Here is a 24,345-nt window from a genome sequence, read left to right as displayed (position 1 = left end):
AATGGACAGAACTTGGTATTATGTCAGGACCTACTATATTACTCACGTTAGCTTATCAATTAAGAATGCCAAAAGAGGATTTGTCAGTAATTTTTTATTCAATTTTTATTTCATTGTTTGAAAACAGATAGGAAATATAAGCCAGGACCTGTTTCTACTGAAGATCTTAGAGGTGTTTGGAATGCCATACAAGATGAACCTTTTCGTAATGTAATTTATTTTCTCAGTAAACTGATCGGGAAATCTAAGGAAGATGTTCTTTTTGACGATAACTAAGTAATAAAATGTGTGGAACTTGATTTATTGGTTTATTTTTATGTGTTCGTTATCATGGCGAGAAGGGTTTCTTTGTTATCTTCATTTCCATTGGTTCAACCGTTGGAAAGTATAAGCGGATTGACGGCGGGTCAACAACGTTTTAAAAATGTGATTGACACGTATTCCGATATTATTGAAAGGGCTGCTACCAAAAAGAGAAAAACGAAGAAAAGATCGAAACCAAAAAAGAAAAATGTCGATCTGCATACCATGTTACGAAAGGAGAGAGTTACCAAACCAAAAAAGAAGGGTTGTAAGGGTGTTTTTTTGAAAGGAAACCCATCAGTCCTTGCGGTCTTGAAAAAAATACCCTCATTGAACACAAAGGTTCGCGATATTCTTCCTAGTAGAGAAGATGGAACGTGTGTGTCTAAGGTGATGACTGTACAATCGTTATTGAGACGTGTACCCGGTCTTAAACGTAAACTTCACACTTTGCTTAAAAGAGGTTAGGAAAAATGATTTATAATCATTTTGCGACTTCACCATGGTAGACAAGGACGAGTTTTATCTTACACTTCCAAGTAATGGAGCTATCAGTATGTCTGAGTATCCAAATAATCGAAATAATTCATGGAAAACGCGTCTAAATCGGCGTATAAGACTGAATGGAGAATGGGAGGTCGGTCTTGCGAATGTATCATACCCTTCAGAGTCAAGACTTACACACTATTTGCAGGGATTAAAAGATGAAGACATTTTGCTAAAGACTGGACGTTATGTACCTTCAAAGCCGGGTTATAATCAAAAAAGGTACGAAGTTACTTATGGCGACATAAAAAACTACAATATCTTTGATCTGAAAGATTTATTCCAAGCTCTTTTTAAAGAGGAATATATTAAAGTGTTGAAGAGTATGGATAAAGATGGCAAATTGGGAGGTATCGCACACGGTGCTCTTTATGGTCAGAGTGTTACAACAAGCACCGAAGATTCATTTACACTTGACAGATCTACGCTAGGTTCTTATACTCTTAATCCATATGTAGATGGAACCGTATTTGCACAATTTCCACTATCATTTCTTTCAAAATTTGATTTTATAAAAATGGAGGACAACGTTTATAAACCTACAGAAAACATGAAGATTGAATTTGCAAACAATGTGAACGGTTGGTACGATAACCATCGTGGAACCTCTGGCAGTGTCAAGGAACTAAATATTGGAACAATATGGATCAGTATACCTTATGATATAATTGTCACGTTTTTGAACCTCAAATCCCTCAGTCACACGAAAGGGTCAGAACCGCGTTCACTATACGTATACTGTTCGCTTTGCAATCCTCAAAATATCGGTGAAGATACCCAACAATTGCTTAGTCATGTCAATTATGAACCCTCTTTAAAAGGAGGGAGTACATATGAACCTCAATCAGTTACGTATAGAGGTTTGCATTCGCAAGAGATTGATAGGGTTGAAATTCAAATAAAAGAAGAAGACAGAGAAAACTTTGCAAACTTTGCATCAGGAGCCTCTATAGTTACACTTCATTTACGTTGAGTATGAGTACTGGCTTCTATCTCACCATTCCAAGTAACGGAAGCATCAGTCAAAAGGAATTTCCGAACAATACTAATAATTCTTGGAAGATTCGTTTATTGCAGCCTGTAAAACTGGAAGGAGAATGGAAGGTTGGACTCAGCAGTATTTCGTACCCATCTGATTCACGTTTGAATCAATACTTGAAATCTTTGACAGATGACACATTACTATTGCAGACAAAGATATTGATTAGTAAAGGTTCAGATTCCAAGACTTATTATAAAGTTATTCAGACGATCACATATAGCGTCATTAAAGAACGTGAAATATTGAGTGTCAAAGATTTGCTGGAAGCCTTATTCGAAGAAGAATGGTTACAATTCATCATTCAATTGGGCAAGGACAGTTATGTGGCAAGAAAACTTTCGGACGGAACTATTGCAGATTACCAATTTAAAGTGAAGACTGGAGAAGATTTGATTTCGCTGGATACAACAGAAATTTATCAGAAAGATGTTAAGGTGGTGAACGAGATCGAGGTGACATTTCAGGAAAACCTTCTACGGACCTTTGGTTTTGTTAAGGATCAGGAAATTTCAATCAGTAATAGCAAATTTACAGCGTTGAGACCCGGTCCTAATCTTAATGTAAGATTTAGATCGGATAGTCAAGGTTGGTCTGAAGATATCAGCAAAAGGAGAAGTGAGGGATGGTTTTACGGGATGCAAAAAATTCCTAATGACTATTTCAGCGGGGGAGGTGTTCGTTTGCGAATGGATTTATCGTGGACGTTTACGAATCTCAGGTATCAAAGTCACACGAAAGGTACAGAGAGCCGCAGTCTTTACGTGTACTCGTCCCTATGCGAACCGCAGATAATGGGTTCAGATACCTCCGACTTGCTTCGCCAAGTGGTATACAATCCTAGTTTAAAAGGAGGTTACTTATACGAACCTCATAATATTCAGTACGTGGGTTTGCGACAGAATAGGATCGAAGTGATTGAAACTGAGATTGGTGAAGTGGATGAAGATAGTCTGGCTAAATTTCACAAAGGGAACACCACAATAACTGTTCATTTTAAGAGGGTACAATGAGCAAGAGTGACAAGAAGAAGAAGAAGGAGGAGAAATATTCTTATGAGGATCCAAATAGCCCCGGAAGCCTTGGGGGTGTTGCTAATTATGCTGCAAACAAACATATCTCTCTGAATAAGGCCAAGAAAGAACTTGAAGGTAATCTTGCTTATACGCTTCACAAACCCGTTCGACGTCGCGGTAAATTTAGACCTGTGTTGGTATTTGACAAAGACGAGCAGTGGGTGGCCGATCTGGTAGAAGTGCAAAAACTATCAAAACAGAATCGTGGTTTCAAATTTTTGTTGACAGTGATTGATGCATTTTCAAAATTTGCGTGGATTGAACCTTTGAAACGAAAAACAGGACCTGAAGTTACCAAAGCCTTTGCGGCAATTTTAAAACGAGCAGAAAAACAAGATCATCAACCACCGCAACGTTTACAGACAGACAAGGGTAAAGAGTTTTATAATACTCAATTTGGAAATCTTCTGAAGAAATACAACATTCATCATTTTTCAACGCAGGGAGATGCCAAAGCGAGTGTGATAGAGAGATGGAATCGCACATTTAAAACCAGACTTTATCGTTATTTTACAGCCGGTAACACTTTAAAGTATTTGGATGTGATTCAACCTTTAGTGAATCAATACAATAAGACGTTTCATAGAAGTATAGGTGTGGCACCTGAGAAAGTGAATGCTGCCAACAGTCGTAAAGTGTGGTATAAGTTATATGCATCACACCTTTCCAAAAAGGGTAAAGCATTGAGACCCAAATTCAAAGTAGGAGATCGTGTGAGACTTAGTGAGCAAGTTCGTACGTTTAAGAAAGGGTATTTGCCGAGTTGGACCGAAGAAATTTTTATTGTATCTCAATTAGTACCTAGTTTTGACATGGTGCTTTATAAGGTCACCGAATTAGATGGTTCACCTATAGAGGGTGCATTTTATGACCGAGATTTGCAGAAAGTGAGTGTGGACATGCTAAAAGATGTATTTCGTGTAGAAAAAGTGTTGAAACGTCGTAAAAATGGTAAAGAATTGTTTGTGAAGTGGAAAGGATATCCTTCCAAATATAATAGTTGGATAAATAAAAGTGATGTGGTTTAATAAAAAGCATCATTTGCAAAACAGGCAATATGCGTGGAGGTTCTTTGAAACGTTTTAAGATATTCATCCCAAGTTCCTATGTTCAAAAAGGGGGTACACTGTGGAGATTTCAACAACCATTTAGCACACCACCATTTAACGGAACCTGGAACCAGATTGGAGCCCAACGCGGTGCAGGTCTCGGAAACGAGTTTAAAGATTTTAAAAAAGGGGCTGGTGAAAGTGTTAAAAAAGCCGTATGCACACGTAGCCTTTCAAACCTATCGCGCGGTGTCAAAAGGAGTGCCTCGGTAGCAATAGGGAACGAATTGAAGAGAGTGGCCAAGAAGAAACTTAACAACATTTTTGGCTCGTTAAAAGGATGACAAGTCGTGTGAGCGTTATTCATCCAAGTCAACCGCGAATCGGTGTGGGTACAGGTTCAAATTATGATTCTATTCTGTTGCGAAGTTTTCGACAACGTCGACAACCTACTTTCAGACGTGGCGGGACTCAAGTTGGTGGGGGTGTAAAAAGAAGGAGAAGATATCACCGTAAATATAAACGTAATCCAAAACGTTATCGCTCCACAAAGTATCAGCTTCGCTAGCTTGAACATCAACATCATGGCAGGTAGAGACCCAGCTATTGATTTATTTAGTTTACCATCAACGGATCATTCTATCAATGGTATGCGATATGTTCAAATATCGCCAACTTCATCTAGTTTGACACCCATTCAAATCTTTGTGGAAAAACAGGCGGATTACATCGATCTGGGTCGTTCATTCTTTCAATGGGATTTGAGATTTCAGACGACAACTCCAGGAAATATTGACGGTACTGCTAACGAGTCTAACGATGGAGGCATCACAGCTTTTGCAAATAACATGCCACACAGTATGATCAGACAATTTTCAGTGAAATGTAATGGAACTTTATTGACAGAAAACCTTGACACTTACCACTACCGAGCCATGTTGGAAACCTTGTTGAATCACACCAGAGCTGATGGAGAAACAATACTGACAGCAACCAATGGAAACTGGAGGAACGAGATTGACAACCCTGTCACCTACTCAGCCACCAATGTGAAGGGTCCCGCGGCTGATGGAAGCGGTGCAGCTAACGATTACAAATCGCTGAGTGAAAATCACAAGAATGCTATTCAGACCATGAAAAAAGAAACAAGAGATGTGTGGGCTGGAGGTAAGAGAAAGGTGTTACGAATGGTACCTTACCAGGAGATGTTTCATCAGGGAAAAATGATTGCACCCAATACCAGTTTTGAGTTTCAATTCTGGTTGAACAATACTAACATTTGGACAAACAATGTGACAAACACACCCGTGAGAGAACCCACCAGTGAGGATTGTAAGGTGACATTTTTCATGTGTTTGGTGAAAGTAAACCCCGGTATCTACAACGACCTGATCCTGAAATTAGAAAAAGACACGGCTAAATATCCCATCGTAAAAACAGAACTCCGTGAATATCACCTGGATAATGGATCAACATTCAAGAAAATTCTGAACCCGTTCAGCAACAGAGTACCCCTGAGGTTTACCATAGCAATTGTCGAACAGACAGCATTCAATGGGGATTTGACCAAAGAACCGTTTGCTTTCCAGAAAGCAGGCATAAAATCAATAACTCAGCTAGTCAATGGGGAAGAATATCCCTACGAGAGAATGGATTTGAATGCAGACAACGATCAGAAAGATGATACGATTTACCAGAGGTTTTTGGAGGCATCAGGCTGTTTGGAACGTCGTGAGGGGAACATGATACGAAAGAAGGATTAGGGTCAAGGTAAAAACGCAACTTTGTTTGTGTTTTCAAACGTGGCCAGTGGAAGACAAGATGCTCATCTTCTTCATGCAAAACCAGAAGCTCATATCGACCTACATATAACATGTGCGACACAGACGAGTGCCAAAACCATTCTCATTATGTCAGAATACGAAGCGGTGGTTACCATCCTCAGTCCAAAATCAGTGACGCTCATGAACTAGGAAAAAATCATGCAATTTGTGTGGTTGACGACCGAACAGTTGAACCGTTTGGGTCATGGAGACGAAGAATTGAGTCCGTATTTTAAAGGTACGATGGGATGTGACGAGTTACCGATGACACCCAACCGTGTGGCTCCGCGAGGTTACATCATAAACACGGATCCTTCGTATTTACCTGGAGAACATTGGTTAGGTATTTGGACGGAAAACGACACATGTGAAATCATGGAAAGTTACGGGTTACCGTTGACACATTTCGAGAACATTGACCCTTTGCTGGGTTGGTTGAATCAGTGGACCAATGTGAAAAGAAATAAAAAGACGATCCAGTCGGTGAAAAGTGCAGGTTGCGGAGCTTATTCGTTATTGTATTTGATGTATAAGGCGCGGGGTTATTCTTTAGATGATTTTTTATCGAATTTTTCTGATAAAGATTATGTAAAAAATGATCAAATGATAGGTAAAGCAATAGAAGCATTTTTGAAAAATGAAATAAAAGAGTTGATGTGAAACGTGTGTGAATCATTTTCATCATCATGACGACTCCGACGATTTGCGAAGATAGATTTCGCATAAAATTTCCTTCTAGTATTTTGGTGGTGGGTCCTTCCAATTGCGGTAAGACCACATTCATGAAAAAGTTATTGTTGGAAAACCTAGATCTGTTCAAAGTCGCCCCAACCAAGATTGTGTATTGCTACGGATCGTGGCAACCCGCGTTCGACCTATTGAAAAAACATGGGGTAGAATTTCACAAGGGGGTTCCTGACTTGGAATTTTTGGAAAAAAAGTTTGGTGGAAAACAAGAAAAAGGAGGTATTTTGATCATGGATGATCTGATGTCTGAAGGTGGAGACGACAAGACGGTGTTGAACATCTTTACACAACATTCGCATCACATGGGTTTTGTGGCATTTTATCTTTGTCAGGACATGTTTCCAAAAGGTAAATATTGTACGACCATATCACGAAACGCGCAATACATCATTGCATTCAAAAATCCTAGAGACAGTTCGGCCCTGCGTGCAGTATTGTTGCAGATGTATCCTACAGAATGGCGAAACGTGATGGCCACGATAAATAAAGCGTCTGAAAAGATGTATGGTTATTTCATCTTTGATCTACACCCGAGGACACGCAATAGAGATAGACTTTTAAGTCATCTGTTGAAAGACGAAGGTTGCATTCACATGTACAGGAAACCTGAAACATGAGCGATTCGTCATCATCTTCAAGACCTATTACAATACGAAATTTAGATTTCGAAGATTTATTGAGTGATACGCCAATCGGTAGTGGACCAGATTTCATAACTCTAAGCACTGTGGGTGTAGGTGCTGCACCCGTACCTTCACCGCGACCATCGAGTCGAACGTCTATGGTAGGTGGACCTTCAGGTATACCGTCGATAGCCTCACCTTTTCCTTCGGTGGGTCAAATTTCGTCTGCAGCTTCAGGTGCATCGTCTGCACAAGGTAGTGATAGTGATAGTAATAGGAGTAGTGCAGGAGGACCGATAAGAAGAAGAAGAGTAATAAGTAGAAGAGCAAGAGCCAGAGGAAGAGGAGCAGGAGGAAGAGGAAGAGGAGGAAGAGGAGGAGGAAGAGGAGGAAGAGGAGGAGGAAGAGGAGGAGGAGGAGGAAGCGGAGGAGGAAGAGGAGGAAGCGGAAGCAGTAGTAGCGACGATGGAGATGAGACAGATGCTGCGACAAGAGTGCGAAGAGATAGGCGAATTCGCGATTTGCGACAAGAATTACAAGCGCTATTGAACGATGCGGGTCAAGCAGCAAAGGGTAGACATATTGCAGGAATCACCACAACACAGACGATCACGACAACCTATAAAGATAACGGTAGACCTTCGGTGAATCGCACTTCAACGTACTCTTCAGGTTAGAAATATGGGAAGAAAAAGAGTAATTAGGAAGGGAAGAAGGAGAAAGACGGTGAGGAGGAAGAGAAGTGGTCAGAGAGGTGGCGCCGTTGCGAGACGTAGAGGTCCTTCTATCACCGATAAAATAGGTTATGTCGCTTCTCAATTTCTCGCAGGTCCTGCACCTACGTTTACCACACTCGCTAAAGTGTTGGGGTCCCAAGCTTTCAAGGGAGTCAAAGATAACTTAAAACATGCTGGAGTGATACGTTAGAAGTCACAACCGTGTGGGTACCATAATGTCAGGAAGAAAGATTGTTCGCAGGACGCGTCAACGGGGTCGCGGTATTGCCGGTGACTTGGTAAAAGCCTTGGCACCCGTAGCCAAAGAAGTGGCTTTGGAAAGTGGGAAATATGGTGCAAGAAGATTAGTGAATAAGTTGAAACTAGGTGGAAGAGGAGGAGTGAATAAAAAACGAAGACGAAGACAAAAAGGAGTTCCCTCTAGTAAACAGAGTGGCGGTTTCGTACCTCTCACGGCTCTCATTCCCGCAGCTACAGCAATAGGTAAAGCTGCGGCCTTGGGTGGTGCAGGTGCCGTGGCGAGTCATGCCATGAAGAAGCTGTTGAAAAAAATTGTGAAATAAAGGGAGGGTTTGTGTATCTCGTGACGCATAATCTTGGCGACATTCCGCAATGAAGGGTGTGTGGAAAAACCGACTTGGTTTTTTAAAATCTCTTTTGAATCAAAAGAACCGCTATAAACGAATGCAGACGTTGGTGAACGCTAAAAAAGATGATATCAACGCTATCAGTGAACTGACCGTAAATCTTCTCAAGAAAAACATACCCGTCCCTAAAAACACGATCACCAAATTGGGTAGGTACAAAACGCCGCTTCGAGAATTGGGAAAGCGTGCCAACTCTTTAAAAAAGAGAAGAGAGATTTTATTGAATCAAACGGGTGCTGGATTTTGGAGAGGTCTGAATGACGTACATAAGTGTGCCTGCAGACATCACAGACGAAGATGACTTCTTACGATCCTGTCATGATGGTAAGCCCTCAAGAATTCAAAACGTTGGTAGAATATTACAAGGGTAATATAACAGAAAGTACTCTTCTCAACGAAGCGGCAAGGGTGGCTGCGGAAACCCGAGTGTTGATGGATAATACAAAAATTGATCCGGCTTTGAAAGAACCCCAACTGAAAGAGTTGATGAGAAAACGTACAAAGTTGGCTCGAAAATTGCGAGAGAGTGCTGGAGATGTGGCTACAGCATCTAACGATCAAAATTTGGACAGTCTACAAGAACGTATTCTAAAAGGGGTAGCTAGTTCAGTCAATGATAATGTGACAGAAGCTGGAAATAAGATAAAGAACGCCATAGAACAACAACAGCAGCAGCAGCCTACACCTTCCACCTCTTCTACACCCTTAGGTAAAAAACGTAAATTTATCAGTCCTATCGTAAAGAAAAAGTCACCAAAAACACCGTCACCAAAAACACCGTCACCAAAACCTGGTCCTACGAAAGGAAAAAAGAAGAGAAAAACCGAAGTAGAGAAATTAAAGGAAGATCAGAAAAAATGGGAGAGTTGGGATACCGTTGATGACGATGACGATAGTGATGACTATAGTGATGAAACAAAAGAATTGTTGAAGGGTGATGATGAGGAAAGTGGTGATAGTGATTGGGAATAAATAAATAAAGTGTGAAAAAGTATATTTCATGTCTCATTTCGTTTCAATCATGAGCAGTGTGATAACCTATGTTGAAGGCTGTTGCCCTCACAAGACCCGAAAATTTGACGAATGGGATGTAAGCAAAACCCTACGACCTGTACATGTGCTATGTAACATCTTGGGATACTGTTATCCCGCAGTTCCAAGGAGAGAGACACAATACAAGCTCATCTCCAAGGTGCAAAATTACAAAGATCTATGGTATTTTTTAAACATTTTGCATCTCGTGTCTATCGCAGACATCCCAAGTCGTATGTACAACGATGTGCAGAGCGTTTGTCAATACATGACTTTTTGCGAATCGCTACAAGATACCTTATGCGAAAAAGTCAGGCATTTCGTATCGCCCAAAGGCGCCGCCAAACAACTCGACTTGTACACCCATTGGGACACCTTCACGGATTTGGGAAATATCTACTTGAAAAATGGAATAGGCAAAACAGATATCATCAAGGCTTTCGAAGGTTTCGCAAGATGCAACCCCGGTTACGGGCGACATGTTTACGCTGCAAGTATGGGTGAAATGTTTAAGCATAAAAAATTTTCACCCGATTGGTACCGTTTACAGCAACGTCATGAAACCATCATGAAACGTGTCGATGAAATACGCGCAGAAAATGGATCTGTAGCGATCTGGGAAGAAGAAATGTGTCGCTAAGTGTGTCGGTATAGTTTTTTCTCTCTCTATAAAATGGAAAGACGTTTTAATCATTTTTTCACACACCGTACTGATGGATAGCGTTCACGATAATCCAAAGTTTGTCTCTACTCATTTGGATGAACTTATAGACGTTGTATATAGTGCTGCCACAGACGATTGCTTATCTAGAGCTAAAAGGCACGCCAAAGGATATCTAAAAGTTTCCCAAGAAGAAGAAAAAGACAACGATTACACAGATCTGACCAGAGAATTTTGTAAACGGCAGACCAAACTGTGGGAAGCTTGGTTAGAATTGCTCGAGTTTCAGCTAGAACATTGGGCTGAATATCCCAGTTACAATAGCGACACCGAAAAAGAAGAGGAAGAAGAAGAAAAGAAAGACGAAGAGAAATGATTGTGACTGGTGGTGCTAGAGGTGTAGACAAATACACGGTAGAACTTGCAAGGCAAAAAGGTATCAAGGTAGTGATTGAACCACCTGTTGCTTATCGCGATGGGATGATGTCAGACATAGATTCAATTATGCATTTCGAAGGGAGCATGAAAGTCTGCGATGCCAACAAAACCTTAAATCGGAAAACTTCAAGAACGCTTATGAATTCAGGACTCCTACAGCGAAATTATCACATTGTGAGTGGTAGTAACGAAATATTGGCTTTGGGACGTTTTGAAAAGCATGGACAAATTCTACAGGGAGGAACTGGATGGACTGTACAGATGGCTATTGATGCTAAAAAACCTGTGAGTGTCTACATTGACAAAGAAGAAAAATGGTACCGATACGACTACGACTCCAAACAATTTAAACTTTCCGTTTTTCCCATACTACGAAAGTCGGGACATACAGCTATTGTAGGTTCTAGAAACATTACAGATAACATGAAACTCGAGTTGAGAAGAATATTTCGTTTAATGAGTGATTAATCTACTTTGAGTGAAGCAATAAAATCGACAAGACCAGACATGTTCGTGTGTGTAATCATATTACCGGTAGAATCAAGAACCTGAAAACATTTCTCTTCTTCTTTTTCTTCATCCATGACAACTTTAGGTACAGGCTTTACATTCGTCAAAATGTCGCGCATTTCTTTCTTGTCTGATACCTTTTCCCGTCTCATTATTTTCTCCGTATCAGGGTTTGTATAATAAAGGACATTTCCTCTTTCAAATGGATCGCGATACCCTTCTTTTAACTTGTATACAATAGCTACTTCCACCATCTCATTTGAATTGGCTTCTTGAAATCCAACAGGTCTCACAAATAATCCGCACTCAGTCTGCATGGCATAAAATTCTCTTTCGTATCGTGCACGTTGACGATCTTTGGAAGTTTTCTTCTCCACTTGTTTTTGAGCTGATCTTTCTTTTTTCTTGTTTCCAAGACTTTTACGCGGCATGATTCGTATGTTGTTTTTGATAGTATATCACGTGTTTTTATAATGACGTCTTGTAGCGTGACATGTGTCACATAAGTTATTTATATAGGGGTACCCCCCACCCCCCCTCTCATATGAATATATCCCATATATCTTTGCAACGTGTTTAAAGTAGAGAGTATATAAAGAAGCATGAGTGAGAGTCAACGCTGTTCTTTTACAAGTCAAGCAAGTTGAGAAGAAGAAGAAGAAGAAGAAGATGGAGACCCGTAGCATGAGCCTTAAACGCCAGTATGCTGAAGTAGAAGCAGGTACCGCTGAAGAACCCAAAGAAGTTGAAGCAAGTACTTCTGAGGAACCTACTACTAAAAAGCCCAAATGTTCTGAGGAACCCGCCACTAAAAAGCCCAAATGGGAAGAAAGTATTGACATGTTGGCAATACAGCATCTACCGGACCTATGTAAAGAAGTTATTCTCAAGCAGTGGTGTATGAACAACCTAGACGAGTTTAAAACCTATGATGAAGTATGCAATGCCGCCGAAAGGCTTCATCCTGATGCAAGAGAAGAATTTAAGAGTAAATGGTCCATGGCACATGCTGAAAAACGTGTAGAAGGACATCTCAAGATTGTACACAAACATTTGGTGAGTTTGATATTTATTTTTAATATGTTTTTTAAAATAGTCTGTAAGTGTACTTTTTTTCTTTTTTATTTTTAACAGCTGATAATTGTATCAAGAATATCTTCGATTGGAACTTTGAGAAAAATACAGGGACGTCCTTTTTTCTTTCGTTTACCAAGGTGGATTTTTTACGGGTTATAAATTTTGTTTCTTTTATAGAAAGAAGCTTTTGAGACTGTTGAAAAAGGCGGATTAACGTTGAGAAAAACTCTATACAATACTGATGAAAATGAAAGGCGTAACAATTATCTCTGTTTCTGTAGTGAATATTATACACATCGCCTACATATAACATTTTTAGATTCTTATGGTAGAATCTTAGGTGACAATTCTGTGGATTATGATGATGTTTATTTTAAAGTGACGCGAGTTAAAAGACATAAAATCGTTTATTCATCTTTTTAGAGCAAATATGTTGAACGAACTCATAGAGATTTTATGAAGATGATCTTATCGCTGGATAAAATAGAAAAAGAGAGGCGAAGAAAGTTTAACAAGAGACATTTTGGTATTGATTCTTTATAGAATGATCTTCAAGCAAAACGCCCATTAATGGAGTTCTTACGAACACAAGATGAATCTTCTGAAACTTACTGTCAATGTCTTCCAGCATTTACACATTTCATTGTAGAATATAATTATGTAAAAACTATTCGACGAAAAGCGTTCAAAACCTTTCAAGAACTTTTAGATTATGATGGTTTTTAATTATTTTCAGTGGCTGTTCGCTATATGGACTGAAAGAATACAGAGTCCTTTATCATCTTGGGAAGATCGAATATGGGAATATAATGATACATTTGTTGTTTATGCAAACCGCTTTCATTTTAAATATCATTTAAACGGATTTTTATCTTTAAAGCTGACACGAATACCTTATGATAAACCATGCAAATTATGGAAAAATCGTGAATCGATATTAACCGCTGATGCTGATTTGTTTGAATGTGTTCTACAAATACCAATGCCATTTTTTTCTTCATTTTAGTTCAAGTTTGTTTATTGGAAAGATAATCTGTGGCATCCTATGCGGATTTGGGAAATAAGAGCAGACGAACGTTATTTGTTTAATCATGTGATGCCAAAAAGTCACACTTACACTTATCGATTTAAATTTATTTATTTTGATAATGCCATTTTGACAATGTATGTGAAACGGATATCTTATACAAAACATTCTCATCAGTGGAATTGGTATGTACCTGAACTTACCATAAATCACTTTCTAACATCTTTTTTCAAAGATAAAGAAGATTATATAAATCGTATTTTTTAATTTTTTCAGTTACGCTTTCATCAGTGGAGAGACCCACCAAACAGACCTATGCTAACATCCACATATGAATCTTTTAATTTTATGTTTAATTTCTATAATCGTCGTAACCTTGTCGTGACACCCGCGTTTCGATTTAAACCCACGAATAACTATTGTAGATGTGTTGGAAAATTTACTCGAAAGGACGATAATTCAGTTTTTTTCGAATTGATTGCAGATAATCCTAATTGTAATACGTATTGTGCTTTTTAGTGCCGTTCAGCAGAATGGAGGTCAAATCATCATCTACTATTGAATAGTAAAATTGAAAGAACATTTAATTATAAATATGAATTTGAAGAAGCTAAGTTTATTGCATATATCATACCTTCAACCAACCTTTTACACTTGTTCAACAAACATGTAAAAAGAATTATAAACAAAAGTTTACATATGGTAATAGTCAGAAACATTACAGATTTACTCTAGTTCAAGACCTGTGTGAAGAACATAGATTTACTAACTGTAAATGTAATGATAAATACTTTAATCCAAATGTAAATGAAGAACCTTTTCGTCTTTACACCTATAATAGGTTAAAAGGTAAAATGCAATTACAAAAAATTTGGTTTCTTGAACGTGCTGATATGTTTGTAATTTAGCCGGATGAGGACGTCTCAACAACCAAGCACAGACATAACAACAATACAAAGACAGGCTACAGTGATGTTACCACCATATACAAGTTCAAGATATGGAATGCTAGAAACCACTAGAAATTCATGGAACACTGTACGAAGATATGATCATCTATACTACACATATTACGCTTATAATACGTATGGGGAATTGGTACCACATACAGGGATAAGAACAATATATTTTTAATCTTTTTTATTTTATTTTACAGATATCAGCACTATGTAGTTGTACGTATGATACATATCAAGAAAGAAGTTGTTTGTGTGATGTTAGGTCGCTACATAGAGTTTTTAAAACTGTAAATGGAGGTCAAGATGGACTTTTTTATTGGAAATTCATTCATGATAGAATAGCATGATTCAATATTGTAGTTTTTATTCATAATCAATAAACATTTTTTGTTATATTTCCGTTTTTAGATTCGATGTCATGAAAGGACCATATTATATAGATCACCTTTGTTTAATTCTTATGATCATTCTCATCATTTTAATAGAGTAGCTAAAATACTATTCCATTTTCATAAAGATGAAAGACTGTCAATAAAACTTAAACTTAATTTATCTTTTGGTAAAAAAACTATAGATTATTTTTGGGATAAAGATAATCTAATTTCTATATATGTGTATGATACGATAAACGTTTACACATAATTCCAAAAAATGTATATAATAAACATTTTTGTTGCTAAGAGTGACGTACCTTTGTTTACATTTCCGGTTTCAATCCGTTGCTAGGATATGGGCTATGTGAGCGTACATTACTACTGCACCTCACACCAGTTAGTTCTTAAGCTAGTACCTCGTACGGTTTTTACGATTACTAGTTTAGTTTTGACTCTGGCATGATGTATGTAAGAGTGCACTACGAATAAAATTCTTCTGTGGAACCAAAATGCTGTCTCATTCCTGACGTCCATAAAGGCTCCTTTGAAGTAGATCTTCCTGTACCAGGAAATCGTGACGAGTTTCTGTTATCGCAAGCCAAGTGGTCTCTACCGAGTTATTTTTTCCCTTTAGTGTAAGTTTATGACCTACTTTTACCATAAGAGTCAGAAGTTTAAGGTAGAAAATGATTTTGTAAAGCGTAAACATCTCGAAGGTACCTACTAAGTATGTGAGCTCCGCTCTGCGTAAATTAGCGTGATTCGCTAGTTAAGTGTAAGGGCATGACGAAGGTCAGAGATTGACAGCTCAGTAAGCTTCACCTTCATAGGAGGTGACCCATACTTTCCTTGAGAGATCGGAGCTAGTCCCCGTTGTAATAACTTGAGTAGTAAGAGAAAATAAAGACAACAAGTGTTAGAGTTTTTACTTCTAACAAGCTGATGGAGAGCCCTTGGGCCGGTTCTAGTACTTCCACAGTAGCCCTTGGATGAGTGGACGTAGACGACACCTCCAGCTTCCATTACGCCCGCCACGTTCATTACTCCAAGTGGTTCTTTTGAACATCCGCCATCAGTGGGAGTTGCTCCGCCGCCTATTCCAGAGAAGTCACCCTCATAGGAAACAAGGCCAGTAACTAACAAGAAAACGACTACTCCTTTACAAAAACTAGCAAAAACACAACACACAAAAAGTCTTTGCTTCATTTCCAAGGATGACATATAACCCCACTCACTCGAGACCTTGAGCCACAACAGTCCTTTGGCAATCTTCACGATCGCACAGCAAGAAACAACATGGCGACTCTCTCCATCACCTCGTTCATCGTTCTTTCCCTCGACTGGGGCGTCTCGATTTAAGGTGGGAGGAATGTTAGGGGGGAAAATTATGTGTTTTAGTTTGGACAAATTTTCAGTATTAAGAGTACGAGAAAACCTATCGTCACAAAGCACAAGAATTGCTTCACTGTTTTAGGTTCACAATTTTGCATTTTTCCTTTCTTAAAACTTTTTATTTTCGTATGACAGAAGGTTTGTTTGGAAAAAGAGAGAACTCGTGGGACTACCATGCAAGACTAATCACGCTTCACGTTGTAAATTTCGCACTTTCCAGTTTCGCTCCCAACTAAACGTATTTTGTGATTCCTTTTATTGACCGCTCATTGTCTACTCTGCAATATAGTTCACCCCTTTTCCTTCCCCTCTCACTTGTTGCCTCCAGTCGCTGAGTTACTTAAGTTCAACGAGAAGTCCCAAACTATCATGGCTAAGTTTATCGATGTCATAGTGACCATAGATGGGTTCCAGCATGGCGAAGACGAATTCACACTAAAAGCAATGGCCGTGGTTGCTTCAGCAGTTTCGTTCGAGTGGTCGAACTTGTACCACACCGCATTTCTCGCAGATCGCCAGTGGGGCCATCTCCAAACCTACCTCACGCAAGCTAATCATCATGGTCATGCCATCAGGACTTCAGGAAACGCGCAATACACGGCGCCGGACCATCTGCGCTGGGCTTTGTGCCAAGTGCAGTTGGCTTATATGCAAAAAAGACGTCTCCCGTCCCCACCAGTCCGGATCTGGACAAAGGGCCTCCAAAACTCGTGTTTTGTCGTGACTCTCCTACCGCAATACGTGCCCGAAACTCGGAACCTGAAAGACATAGGATGCTCAGCCATCCAGAGGCTGCTAACCGGACAGGAAGACCGTGCGACTCCGGAAACGTTATCAAAGGCCCTGCCCCTGGCTGCTCGGGTCGTGCACCACTATACTCACGAACAGTCGTAGGCTGCGACATTTTCTTTTAACTATTTTATTTTTGTACATAACCACGAGTGGTTTTCAATTTTTTTTTCATCGTTCTTTCCCTCGACTGGGAAGTTTCGATTTAAGGGGGTAGGAATGTTATCAAGAGTGCGAGAAAACCTATCGTCACAAAGCATAAGAATTGCTTCACTGTTTTAGGTTCACAATTTTCCATTTTTCCGTTCTTAAAACTTTTTATTTTCGTATGACAGAAAGTTTGTTTGTAAAAAGAGAGAAGATGAAGTAAATGGAATAGACAAGTAATTCAGAGAAAGAAAAGTAGAAAATAGTAGGAGGTACGGCGAGTAGGGAACAACGCCAGAGGGATTTGGCAAACTTTAATAAAAGCCAATTGAGATATACCACTGGCAAGCTTTCTTTCTTTTCTTGCATTTTGAACAATTTGAACTTTTTTAATGTCCTTCACATAACCCCGCTCACTTGTGACCTTGAGCCACAACAGTCTTTTGGCAATCTTCGCGATCGCAAGAAAACAACATGGCAACTCTCTCCATCACCGTAGAGCTCGCAGGGTTTCAACACTGCAATGATGCGTTTCACATCAAGGCCCTGGCCTTTGCCTGTCCCAGGACGCGGTCTTCGGGGAGACATGTCTTCGATACCACCGTGGACTACTATACTCACGAACAGTCGTAGGCTGCGACGTTTTACTTTTACTATATTATTCTTTTAAATAACCATGAGCGGTTCTTCATTTTTTCACGTTATGTATTAACTTGATTACATTTATGTACTTGTTTGTTGCTTCATTTGAATCCCCGAGGCCATTATATTTCGGCTTGTTCGGTTTATGCCGCGGTTCAGGCACAAAACAAAATCAAATAAAAAATTCATAAAACAACAAAAACCACAAACAAAAAAAGAAACACCCTTATACGTTTACTTCGCTGTGCTTTTTAAGTTCCTTGTTAATTATTCCTTCTCTGTTGATTTATTATGCCTTCTCCCTTTTCTTCACTTGACCAGGAGGTCTCGATTTAAGGTGGGAGGAATGTAACGATAGGATTTTTAACTTATCGAGTTCTTTTATGCTAGCGCTTAAAATATATAAAATTCAACGTAGAAAGCTATGTTCAGCAAAGCGTAAACGCTACCAGTTCTCATTCAATCACCCGTAAACAGTTGTTCTTGGATCATAACTTTAATTAGTGTTAAACTGTAACAGTTACCCTTCATGTCCGTTTGTGTAGTTGTTATTCACCGGAACTTTTTGAAAGTAATAAATGTTGTAAAAGGCGAAGTTCCTACTTAGCCAATAGTGTAGTGGATTGCGTGATTCTTTAGATTATTCATGGCATTACCTCATCCATGTACGTTAGGCTTAAATAGAACTGTTTTGAAAAGCTTTCTTGGGTCGAGCCAGTTCTGGCCAGGTCTGTTCTGGTCAAAAAGTGCAGTAGAGCTTGCAGGATAAATCTACGTTGGAGCTAACCCTGTTATTGTTAGTCATTGTCTCAAGGATAGTCAACAGCCGTAATAGATCCCAGTCCTTCCCGCAGCCAACGACTGCCCCCCAGGAAAGCCTTTACCTAGAAGGAGTTTATAGAGTTGTCCCCGTTTGTCCGTTTATTCCCTTGGGCCCGTATCCGTTTTGTTTCTATCGTGTTCACTTTCCACCACCACCACCTCAACCACCAAATCCATTTTGCTAGTGGATTTACAAGGACGGTTATGGGGCAGGGGACAATGATCTCTTTGCGCATCATGTTCTGCCTCCACCGCCTGTTAAGTGGCAAACTTTTCGTTTTGTCAACAGCCATAATAGACCCCGACCTTTCTACAGCCAGCGAGTGCCCCCAGGAAAGCCTTTTTCCAGAAGAAGTTTATCGGGTTGTTCCCCATCCGTCCGTTTATTTATGAAGGCAAAACCCTATGTTTCTTCGAAGTCACCAGCACTTTTTCTCAACAAGTACGTTTTAAAGAAAATAACTATATACTTTATCAGGCTAACAAATTGCACAATATGCAATTTGATTGCAGTGTCTCTTAAAAGCACAAGAATTGCTTCACTGTTTTAGGTTCACAATTTGCATTTTCGCTTTCTTTAACTTTTATTTTCTTCAGACAGAAGGTTTGTTTGGAAAAAGAGAGAAGATGAAGTAAATGGAATAGACAAGTAATTCATAGAAAGAAAAGTATAATGACATATAACCCCGCTCACTTGAGACCTTGAGCTACAACAGTCCTTTGACAATCTTCACGACCGCACAGCAAGAAAACAACATGGCGACTCTCTCCATCACCGTAGAGCTCGCATGGTTTCAACACGGCAATGAAACGTTTCACATCAAGGTCCTGGCCTTTGCTTGTCCCAGGGCTACCCTCTCCATTCGACGGGACTACCGCCGACCTCTACCGGCGTGACTCTTCAATATTTCATTCAGGAAGTCCTGCTTGATTGGATGGAGGCGGGACACGCCGCTCCCGCCACTATTATACTATGGACAAAGAGCCCCCAAAAGGTACGCATCTTTGCAGACCTCCTTAACATCGTCAACTTTCCGAGCCTCAGAATTACCTTACAGAACTTGGAGGACCTGAAGTGCCCTCCACTCGCCCAGATATGCCCCACCACCCAACCATGGTCGATCACTCAAAAGGCCGTCCGCCTTGCTCGCTGGCTCATCGAGCAAGGTCTGGCTTAAAAATTTAACTTCAAGGCTATACCTTGGCCTCCACGAACATTTTTTTTCCATACAATATTTTGTTGTTGCGCTTCCTTCTTTAGTGCTGGATACTCTTTTTTTTGGTTCCTCCGTTCATCGTTCTTTCCCTCGACCGGGAGGTCTCGATTTAAGGTGGGAGGAATGTTAGGAATGTCTCTTAAAAGCACAAGAATTGCTTCACTGTTTTAGGTTCACAATTATGCATGTTTCCTTTCTTAAAATTATATTATTTCCATTCCTTTTTCCCATCACCAATATAGTTCTTTTTTTGTTGTTTAACAAATAAAATAAAAGAATTCAACCGAGTGTTAGAGAAATCGTCTAACAAGCTGGTGGTTGAACCCTTGGCTTATGAGCGATCGCGGTAGAGGTTTTCACCGACAACAATCTCTTCGCCTTCCGCGCTCTTTACTACGAGTGCTTCTTTTGAACTTACAGTTCTATTACGAACAATTGCTACGACGTCTTAGAAGGCAAGAGCCTCGACGAACGCGTGGACACAGACACTTTCATTTTGTTTCCAATTCAGGGAAACTGAAAGAAAAGCAACGCGACACCAGGACACCAAAAGAAAAGCCAGGAAAACAACACACGAACAAAAAACGAAAAAAACAGCCAGGACAATTGACATTTTAAGCCACTGAAGGATACGAAAAGACCAGCCAGGACAGCAGAACAGTCAAGGCAGGACCAAAAACCTGGGGAATTGAACGACAAAGCACCGACAAGAACAGATCACCAAAAGATCAGGCCAGGACAAGTCACAGTAAGGAAACCCTCATCATTTTGAATATGGTTATTTTCTACTATGCCCCTTGGACAGTTTGAACATTTTTTAAAATATCTCTTTCCGTATTTGAATCGCTAAGATTTAATCTTTTCTCCTTGTAACGGGGTAGGTTTAATACTGGTGTATGCAGAAATGTTTAATTACTTTTCCACTTTTATTTCTTACACAGTTGAGTTTGTTCTCGTAATTTTAATTCCCTTTCATATGATTATTTCCCACACCAACTTTGCATAGATAAGCAGAAATTTTTAATTACTTTTCCCTTTTTTTTCTTAAACAGCTCTACTATAATTAAGATAGGTATATTTTTAATATCAGAGCTGTGAATTCTCACCTCAGTTTCCTATTTTTAATGGCCTACAGTTTATTGTTTCAGCTTTCTTAATTTTGAAATTCTTCCATCATTAAAACAGATGGGAATTTTAAGTAGTTATCATTTTACTTTAAATAGACCTTTTCTGCTCTTTTGCAATACTATTCAAATAATGTAAATTTAGTGAGCAATGGAACCTTGCACCAGTTCACTTGAGCAAGTACTTTGTAAAGCTTCTTCGATTACGAAGTTGTGTACACTAGAGGTCATGTCAGTCATTGGCCTGACCTAATAATAAAGTCTACTGTGGAACCAAAACGCTGTCATATCCTTGACGTCTGTAAAAGCTCGCTCGAAGCAGATCTCCGCAAACCCTGAAATCGTGCCGAGTTTCCTTTAGAGCATAACTAGACCCCAAAGTAGTAAGAAGAGTAAAGTTGTCAGAAAAAGAGAGAAAGAAAGTTTATCAACAACACACTTAGTGTGAGATTTTTTTCTAACAGTTCTGGTATTTCCACCTGAATTGCCTGAAGCCGTGCAGGAACTAACAGTTTTGGAGGAAATTAACCTGTTTGGCTAATGAAACTGCACTTGAAGCAATTAGAAAGTGACTAACTTGACCTACAGCAAGCTGTTGCCAGAATTGCCTGAAGCGGTGCTGGAACTATCAGTTTTGGAGGAAATTAACCTGTTTGGCTAATGAAACTGCACTTGAAGCAATTGGAAAGTGACTAACTTGACCTACAGCAAGCTGTTGCCAGAATTGCCTGAAGCGGTGCTGGAACTAACAGTTTTGGAGGAAATTAACCTGTTTGGCTAATGAAACTGCACTTGAAGCAATTGGAAAGTGACTAACTTGACCTACAGCAAGCTGTTGCCAGAATTGCCTGAAGCGGTGCTGGAACTAACAGTTTTGGAGGAAATTAACCTGTTTGGCTAATGAAACTGCACTTGAAGCAATTGGAAAGTGACTAACTTGACCTACAGCAAGCTGTTATCAGAATTACCTGCTGCTGTGCTGGAGTTAAAATTTTGGAGGAACTCAACCTGTCTGGCAGCTAAAGCTGCCACTGAAGCAATAAGCAATTGACAAACTTGACCAACAGCAAGCTATCAGTGACACCTTCAGATTTTTTCCTGGCACATTGTGCGACAAAATGAGAGAACCAATGTTTCATTAGAATTGCCTGAAGCTGTGCTAGAGTTGATAGTGCTGGAGAAACTTAACCTGCCTGCCAGCTAAAGCTGCAACTGAAGGAATCATAAATTGACTAACATACAGCTGTCAGAGACACCTTCAAATTTACTCATGCAGAGAATATTCCACTGCTTTTCAACTCCTTTGACAAATGAAACTTAAGACCATACAAAATCCCTCCTCAGCATAAAGCACCAGTGAAAGTATACCTCTCATAAAGAAACCTCTTCAGATAACCTCCAAATGCCAAGAACAGGACAATGAAAAGTGGTTTATTTTTCTTGATAGTCAAAGAAGACCCATGTCACCAGTTACTGAGTTGTATCCAATCCATTCACACAAAGAGGTTTCCAGAGAGAGCAGTTTCTACTATGTATCCTCACCATCAGAGTGTCGGAAAAGTGTCAGAAGTAATTAGTGCGTGACTTGTAAACAAATCATTTCACTTAGGATTTCACTCATCATGAAGTAGTGACATCAATCTCATAACCTTAGTGACTATAGACAAGGGTGTTTTTAGGATATTGTGGTTCTTGCGATTAGAAGTTAGGATTGACACGATACAAAGGGAGTGACAACTGTGAATAAAGAGAGTGAATCAAAACTACGCGAGTGTTTAGTGTTGCAGAAGCGGGATTTCCACCAAGAGAAAGCTCACTCCATGCCAAAAGAAAAAGACCTCAAAAATTTATTAGAGCCATTTTAGCACTATGACAAGCCTTCAACCACAAAGTTTCCAATAAATGTTCACATTGATCAATTTGTTAAAGTTGAATAAAGATTTCATTATTTATTTTGTTGATTAAATTTGTCTCATTTAACTTAAATTTGTAGTTGAGGGTAACTTTTGAATCTACCTGTAATTATAATAAATGCAAGAAGCAGCCCATCGTGTAGAAGCCCTGCAGGTTCTCACAGGCTTCCTTGCCACCTTTGGTATTTACTTGTTACACTCTTAACTCAATGATTAACTTTATGGTAAAATAGGTCAAAAAATAGCTTATTACATTGGTAATAATATTTTGGTGTAAAGGATTTCATTCATGTGACATGCTTATATAGTTTGTGTGTATTTTGGCCATAGTGTACCTCTACTATAAAATTTTAAAGTCATTTTTAGGTGCTGATACCTTCTAATTAAAATAATAGTACATTATTATTTTCTTGATAATAAATGATTAAAACCTGATATTGGATATTAACCCTTTCACTCCCAAGAGTGCCATATGGCACTTTGGCGTGACCGTCACGTTTTCCCAAGAGTGCCATATGGCACTCTGAAAATGCATTTGTATTAACCAATCCTAACGTGTGATATAAATGAGAAAAAGCCCTTCTTTGTCTTTTAGCCAATAGGAGATATCCTTATGTTTCGTTTGACACAAAACACGAGGTAGGTTCCCATAGAAATATTTTTCACAATCGACCATCGAAAGTGAGTAAGCGAATTTCTGTAACCTTGCGTTATTATGGCGTCCGATTCTGAAGGAGATGAATTTTTAGGCTTCGAAACTGAAGAAGTAGAAAGGGCATGAGCTTTGCGAAGGCAATTAAGCGATGAATCTGATATTTCAGTTTCTGAGAGCGAAAGCGAGAGCAGCAGTGAGAGCGAAAGCGAAGAGGATATCGACGAACGCTGGACAATAGATAACTCGCCTGTCCATGTTGAAGAATTTGTCGAATGCACTGGTCCGACTTCACGAGTTCCAGAAGATGGAACAGCTTTGGATTTCTTTCTCCTTCTTTGGCCAGAAGATCTGTTCGAAAAAATTGTGGAGGAAACCAACCGTCATGCCGAACAGTGCATTCAAACGAAACCAGACCCGAGGTGGCACCCAACAACATGCGAAGAAATGCGTGCATTCTTCGCGTTGAATGTTTTGTTTGGAATAAAGTCCTTGCTGGAAACAAGAATGTACTGGTCGAAAGACAACTTTATTGGTGTTCCAACCATTCAAAAAGTTTTTTTTTTTCAGTTTCTTAAAGAAGTCACCAACTCAGCATGTGACAAAACCATCGAACAACCCACTACACAAATGGTCCGTGACAACGTCTTACTCTCCCAAGGTCCCGTGGTTTCATATCGCTCCTTTAAACATGGAAAAAGATCAGCCCGAGAAATTGCCGAAGATGAATTCAATGCCGCCACGGAGTCTTTGATGCATGATGGTTTTGGAAAAATTGTTGAGTTCCGCGTTCCGCGCGCAAGAAGCGCCTGCAAGGTATTTATAAAGGGCAAGCCAAATCCTTGGCCGAACAGTACCAATGTCAATTCAACCGAATTCGACACGGCATTTGAAAAGCCATTGCATAATGACATTACCCGTTAGGAAATTAAAAATGCTAATAACTAAGAATGTTTGTTAAAAATACTAGGTGTGAAGT

The 24,345-nt window shown here is 39.5% G+C and overlaps 4 protein-coding genes across 9 annotated transcripts in view; 3 read left to right on the top strand and 1 right to left on the bottom strand.

Annotated features, from left to right (window-relative positions):
• LOC113671115 (neurochondrin) overlaps positions 1 to 24,345 on the bottom strand; it is a 143,474-nt gene that overhangs the window by 111,537 nt on the left and 7,592 nt on the right. The gene's annotated exons all lie outside the window — the stretch shown is intronic.
• Positions 4,598 to 5,776, top strand: LOC149053789 (uncharacterized protein F54H12.2-like). The gene has a single exon (XM_089183687.1). It carries the CDS (start codon positions 4,598 to 4,600, stop codon positions 5,774 to 5,776), a length of 1,179 nt encoding a protein of 392 aa, XP_089039813.1.
• Positions 6,508 to 11,774, top strand: LOC149053788 (uncharacterized). The gene has a single exon (XM_089195915.1). The coding sequence runs from the start codon at positions 6,523 to 6,525 to the stop codon at positions 7,198 to 7,200; it is 678 nt and encodes a 225-aa protein (XP_089052041.1). The 5' UTR covers positions 6,508 to 6,522; the 3' UTR covers positions 7,201 to 11,774.
• On the top strand, positions 23,502 to 24,290 carry LOC149053787 (uncharacterized). Its single transcript, XM_089195969.1, has one exon. The coding sequence runs from the start codon at positions 23,814 to 23,816 to the stop codon at positions 24,288 to 24,290; it is 477 nt and encodes a 158-aa protein (XP_089052095.1). The 5' UTR covers positions 23,502 to 23,813.

Source organism: Pocillopora damicornis, chromosome 1 (assembly GCF_964200805.1).
Source record: "Pocillopora damicornis chromosome 1, jaPocDami1.2, whole genome shotgun sequence".
Taxonomy (NCBI): domain Eukaryota; kingdom Metazoa; phylum Cnidaria; class Anthozoa; order Scleractinia; family Pocilloporidae; genus Pocillopora; species Pocillopora damicornis.
Note: the sequence above shows the minus strand (reverse complement) of the source record. Positions and strands in the feature narration are given on the sequence as shown.